Genomic DNA, 6017 nt, shown 5'->3' with positions numbered 1-6017 from the left:
TATTCAAACCTTCCATGAATTCATAAACATTGGAAAGAACAACACTTATGACAGAGCACACTGCACAAAGAGTCACAGACATGTACTGTAAACAAATCTAGGACCGGAAATCAAAACTACCTGAATATTTCTACTTTCCGCCAGCTTCACTGCGGTGTCATAATAAGACATCCGCAATATGTAGTCCACAAGGATCCGATTCACGCGCGTGTTATTCCATTCAGACAGGCTCTCCACATCTGCCAATTCTAAATGATCAAGCCGAGCCCGGCACCTCCGCGCCTGCAAGTGCTCTGTCCTACTCCCCTTCCAACTTAATCACGAAAAACAAACACCAGTAAGCGTGAAAATTCCAATCACAAATAGCCATATCCAATCACCCAAAGCACAAATACGAACAAAAGATAATCTACTTCAACTCTTAAAGCACGAATATCCAATCCCGATTAAGATCGATGAATTTCAACAGTTTAATAGTCACTGTCAACATATCAAAGCTACTCGAGCTAACAAATCCCAAATTAACCTCTGTTTGGTTGCCTCAAATTCATCGGATACTCCTTTTTTTCCCCTCTCACTCTTCCCCCTTCCAAACAGGACAAAACAATCGAAGCTAGGGTTTACACATTCAGTACCTTTCGTTTTAAACCCTGCAGCCAATCTGCCAGCACTGCACTCTGGCCTTAATTAATTCACCATGATCATATGCCATGAAATAAAATGCTGAAACTTTGGCACAACCTTCTTAACAAACTCACCAAACTCAAATATTCCCCCGTTATATCACTTTATGCCCAAGATTGATTCATATGTCCTACATTAAAAATATAAATCAAAGCATCAAAATCTCACCAAAACGTACCAAAAATAAAATGAAATATATTAATAATATAGAATCGACTCATCTATGAGTTTTTATCAATAATAGGCACCTTTTATAAAATCTTTCAAAAATAACAAAAAGTCTGCTTAAATAGATTTAAATGCCCTCAAAATTAAAACCAAATAAACATAAGGATGTAGTTGGTAGTGTAATGAAAAAAATTCTCAGTTGCGGCCTCTTCATAACTATGTAGATTTTCGAAATGATGTGGGAGAATTTATTGCTGCTTGGACTCAGAAGGTGGAGGGTGTGACTTCACCACTGCTCAAGGAGGTTCTTGCTGCATGTACAGCGGTGGAATTGGGCCAGTGAACTAGGAGTTGAGGCGATTGAATTTGAAGGGGACTCTTCCATTGTTCTTGTTACCATAAACCAGAATGACCGTGATGATAACTCCCATTTTGGTACAGAAATTAACGAGGTGCGTCATTATCTATGATCACTTCCAATTTTGAAGATTTTGCATATACGGAGAGGGGCAAATAGGGTGGCTCATTGATTAGCACGGTTCAGATTGCTTTTGGAGACGGAACGAACATGGTTTGAAGAACCACCCGATATAATTTGTGACATTCTTTTTTAGGATAGAATTCATATTTAATTTTGGTGTGGGAATCTCTTTTTCCCTTCGTCTAGGTTGAAATATTTGGCAAGGTTTTTATCAAGGCCCATGTAATTGCACCCTATCCTCATGTTTACGTACGTATTCCTATTATCTATGAATGAATATGGTACTTTACCTCAACAAAAAGTCAATGAAATTGAGATCAATGAGAATTTGTAGATGCTTGTCTATGATTGATCAATTGCCTAGCTATATAGGAAAACAAAAATAATTTAACAAAAAAAGATCATTTGGGAGGCTTTGATATTTCAGTTGTTGATTGGGAATAATATTGTTGAATGTGAGTTGTTCATAAAAAAAATCATCTAGTCACTTGCATTATATTATCAAATAGGCAATTTTTCCCTTCCGAATGTAATTTGCAACTTATATGGTTGGATGACCATCGATTCTATATTCGGAAAAGTCAGTTATTTTTAAGAATTTTACAGGAGTTTTCATTTGCTTTATGAACACTTTTGCAATTATATTCTTCTAGGAGTAAGAAGAGTTCCAAGTTTGGAGCGGTTGAGTTGCTTCCATACAACTCCCAAAAAAATTCCATTGACCTCCATGTTCAACGAGTTACAAATTAATCAGAAACTAACTTGCACAAGTTTGATATTACCAACTCCCCTGGATGCCTTGCACTTTGAACAACAATGGACAGGAGATCTATTCAAGTGTTTTAGTTTTTTTGTGTAAATGGGTTTTGGATTTTGAGGGTATTTAGGTCTATTCATGTGAGTTTTATGCTATATTTGAAAGTTTTTATAAAAAGTGATATTTATGAAATTGAGTATTAAATTTTGGCTAATGATAAATCATCCCTCATCACTCCCTCTTTGTATATCTCAAAGAATAATACTTAACATGACTTACTGTTTACAAGTTGACCAAGAACTTATGAACAATGAGTCGTTGGCTGCATGAGAGCTAGCTACAACACATCAGGAATTTTGTAAATTTTCTTTTTAAGTAATTGTTTAGCAAATCAACCTACGGACTCTGCTGTATCTTTGAAATTTACCAAAAATAAACGAACGAGAAGAGTGGAGCGAGGGAGGAACACTGCATGGTTACATAAATTTTACGTGAGTTTACAACCATTTGTTATGCTGACATATTTTTCTTTACAAACACATACACAAACACAAACTGAAAACAATAAATCATCGCCTATCGTCATAAGGCTTAATAGAACTCGAACTAGCATCATCACCACCAACATCCACAACGTAAGCATTTGAAGGTAACCCCGGCAAGTAATTAGTCGCTTTGGGCGATCGAAAGAAATTAACCTTTTCTCCTCCTGCAGGATGCTTTGCAATAGTTGACATTACTCCCTCAAGCTCCATGACTACTTCCTTCATTAAGGGCCTTCCGTCCCCACGATCCCTTAAACATATTTCTGCGAGATTGCTCACCTTTTGAACCGTCCCAAAATTTCCCTCGTTGATTATTTCACCATCGACAATTTGATCCAAATGCACGAATAAACCAGATGCTAAATTTATATTTTCCCGAGGCCTATTGGCATCTATTGCCTTTTGACTCGTCAGTAGCTTTACCAAGACAACTCCAAAGCTGTAGACATCACTCTTTTCTGTTATCTCTTGTCTACTATAATACTCAGGATCTAAGTATCCAAATGTCCCTTTCACTACAGTTGATAGGTGATCTCGGTCTTCGGGAACATATACTGACGTTCCAAAGTCTGCAATTTTAGCAGTGTAACTCATATCTAATAATACGTTATTTGTCTTCACTGTTGAAGTTTATGGATTGAGTGTTTAATTTCTGGGTTTAGTTTTGAACTACGAAGAAGATAAAGGAAAACTTGAAACTATCTGTAAAAGGAAAGCTTTATGTTTATATTGATGGAATACGGCTGCTCTGTTCATTGCAGTGCATAAGACCAACATTCCCATTTCATTCCTTTAAGCACTAAATCCAATCTTAACCGTACATAGTAGGTCATATTACAAGCACATATAAGACCTACAAAATTAAATGGATCCAGACCCTACACTTGTCATATAAGACAATACAAAAACAGTTAAGGAAATCTGAAAACAACTTAACTATCAACATTCCCTCTTAAGTTGTTTACTGATTTCACACTAAGGAGATCTCTGAGAAAGCAAAAACGAGCTTTAGGAAGAGCTTAGTGAAAATATCAGCAAGCTGGTCTTCACTCCTACAGTACATGATGTCAATCACATTTTGCTGCAGTGCTTCTCTGATAAAATGGTACCTTCTATTGATGTGTTTCGATTTTTTATGGAAGACAGGATTTTTAGTCATGGCTATAGCTGATGTGTTGTCACACATAAGAGGAGTAGCTTCTGCCTGCATTTCTCCAAAATCCTCTAACACAAATCTCAGCGAAATGGCTTAAGTTGTTGCTTCAGCTGCACTAACATATTCGGTTTCTGCAGTTGAGAGAGCAAGACTGTGTTGCTTCACAGAGGCCCAAGAAAACACACCACTTCCAAATGTGAATGCATATTCGGAAGTGCTCTTCATGTCATCCTCACTCCCACTCCAGTCACTATCACAATATCCTATAAAAACAGCTTTTTTTCTCTTCTCAAACTCAATTCCAAAATCAATGGTCCCTTGTATGTATCTTAGGACCCTTTTGGCAGTTCCAAGATGTTTCTTGGAGTGAGAGTGCATAAATCTTGCCAACAGTGACACAGGAAACATGATGTCAGGCCTAGTGGCAGTTAGATACAGTAGGTTGCCCACAATATGCCTGTAAACTCCTTCATCAGTGGATTCACTTCCATCATTCCTGCAAAGTTTTTCATTTATAGCCAGTGGTGTGCTCACTAGTTTATAGTTCCGCAAACCAAACTTGTCTAGCAGAGATAAAGCATATTTCTTTTGCCTAATAAAGATCCTTTTTTTCACTTTGCAACATCCCCATGCCAAGAAAATGGTGCACCAGTCCCAAATCTGTCATTTCATACCTGTTCATCATATCAAACTTGAATTCTAACATCAATTCTTCACTGCTGCTGGTGTAAACTATATCATCCATATAGATTGATATGATTATAGTTTCAGTACCATTTCTTACCTTAACGTAAAGTGTAGGTTCACTGGGGCTTCTCTCAAATCCACATAAGATGAGGTATGCATCAATTTCTTCGTATCAAGCCCTTGGTGCCTTCTTCAGGCCATATAATGCCTTCCTTAACTTATAAACCTTTTCTTCTGCATTTTGAATTACAAAACCTTCAGGTTGGTCTACATAGACCTCCTCATGTAGATTTCCATTTAAGAAGGTAGATTTGACATCAAGTTGGAACAATCTCCAACCTTTCTGAGCTGCAAGAGCTATTAATGTCCTAATAGTATCCATCCTTGCTACAGGAGCGTAGGTCTCATTGAAATCCACTACGGGCTTTTGAGAATATCCCTTAGCAACTAGTCTTGCCTTGTGTTTTTGTATAGAACCATCAAGATTGAGTTTGGTCTTATATACCCATTTAACTCCAATGACCGGCATGGATGTAGGTCTGTCTACCAATTCCCAAGTTTCATTCTTTTCTATCATGGAGATCTCATTATCCATAGCTGCCTGCCATGCTTTATCTTTTGTAGCTTCTTGATAATTTTCTAGTTCTATAATGCACATGTTGCACCTTGCATAGATATTAGTCAAGCTTCTTAGCTTAACCGGTGTAGACGTAGGAGTTGATGAATTCTAGACCCCTAAGCTTGAATCTTGTGTTCCAGTAGTATCCTCACTTTGCATTTGATCTGAAGCAGGTGTTAATTCCACTTGCTCAGTGATTTTATCATTGATCTCAACATTCAGTGAAACTGAAATAGGCATTTCCCTTTGTGTTTCCCAATTCCAAGCTGAGTTCTCATAAAAAACGACACTTCTAGACAGTATTACTTTCTTGGAATTTAGGTCATACATTCTATACCCCTTCTCACATTTCCCATACCCAATAATGATTCCCTAAGTTGCAGATTCCTCCAATTTGTGCCTCAGTTGACTTGGCATGTGATAGTAGCATATAGAACCAAAGACCCTCAAGTGTTTTACTCCCGACTTCCTACCACTAAAGGCTTCAAAAGGTGTTACTTCATGAAGTGATCTGGTAGGACATCGATTAAGAATGTAGACTGCAGTTGTTACTACTTCACCCCATAAATTATATGGTAAATGCTTCTCATGAATCATAGCCTTTGCCATCTCAACAACTGTCATATTCTTCCTCTCAGCCATTCCATTTTGCTGAAGGGAATAAGCAATTGTGAGTTGTCTTTCCAAACCAACATCTTCACAAAATTTCAAAAACTCAGTGGAGGTGTATTATCCCCCTCTATCACTCCTCAACTTCTTGATTTTGAATCCATTTTGTAGTTCTACCATGGCCTTAAACTTCTTGAAGGTATTGAAAACTTTAGATTTCAAATTCATCAGGTATACCTAGCACATCCTGGTGCAATTATCAATGAAGGTTAGGAAGTATTTGTTCCTTCCTATGGTAGAGACTTGCATTG

The 6017-nt window shown here is 37.4% G+C and overlaps 2 protein-coding genes across 2 annotated transcripts; both read right to left on the bottom strand.

Annotated features, from left to right (window-relative positions):
* Window positions 1-2659: 2659 nt before the first annotated feature.
* On the bottom strand, window positions 2660-3229 carry LOC103422452 (wall-associated receptor kinase 1-like). The gene has a single exon (XM_008360517.1). It carries the CDS (start codon window positions 3227-3229, stop codon window positions 2660-2662), a length of 570 nt encoding a protein of 189 aa, XP_008358739.1.
* Window positions 3230-3884: 655 nt separating this feature from the next.
* LOC108172213 (secreted RxLR effector protein 161-like) lies at window positions 3885-4536 on the bottom strand. Its single transcript, XM_017329512.1, has 2 exons — window positions 4466-4536; window positions 3885-4287 (listed from the first exon to the last, which is right to left on the bottom strand). Exons 1-2 carry the CDS (start codon window positions 4534-4536, stop codon window positions 3885-3887), a joined length of 474 nt encoding a protein of 157 aa, XP_017185001.1.
* Window positions 4537-6017: the final 1481 nt, after the last annotated feature.

The sequence above is a fragment of the Malus domestica genome, chromosome 07 (assembly GCF_042453785.1).
Source record: "Malus domestica chromosome 07, GDT2T_hap1".
Classification (NCBI taxonomy): domain Eukaryota; kingdom Viridiplantae; phylum Streptophyta; class Magnoliopsida; order Rosales; family Rosaceae; genus Malus; species Malus domestica.
This window is presented reverse-complemented; position numbering and strand designations above follow the sequence as displayed.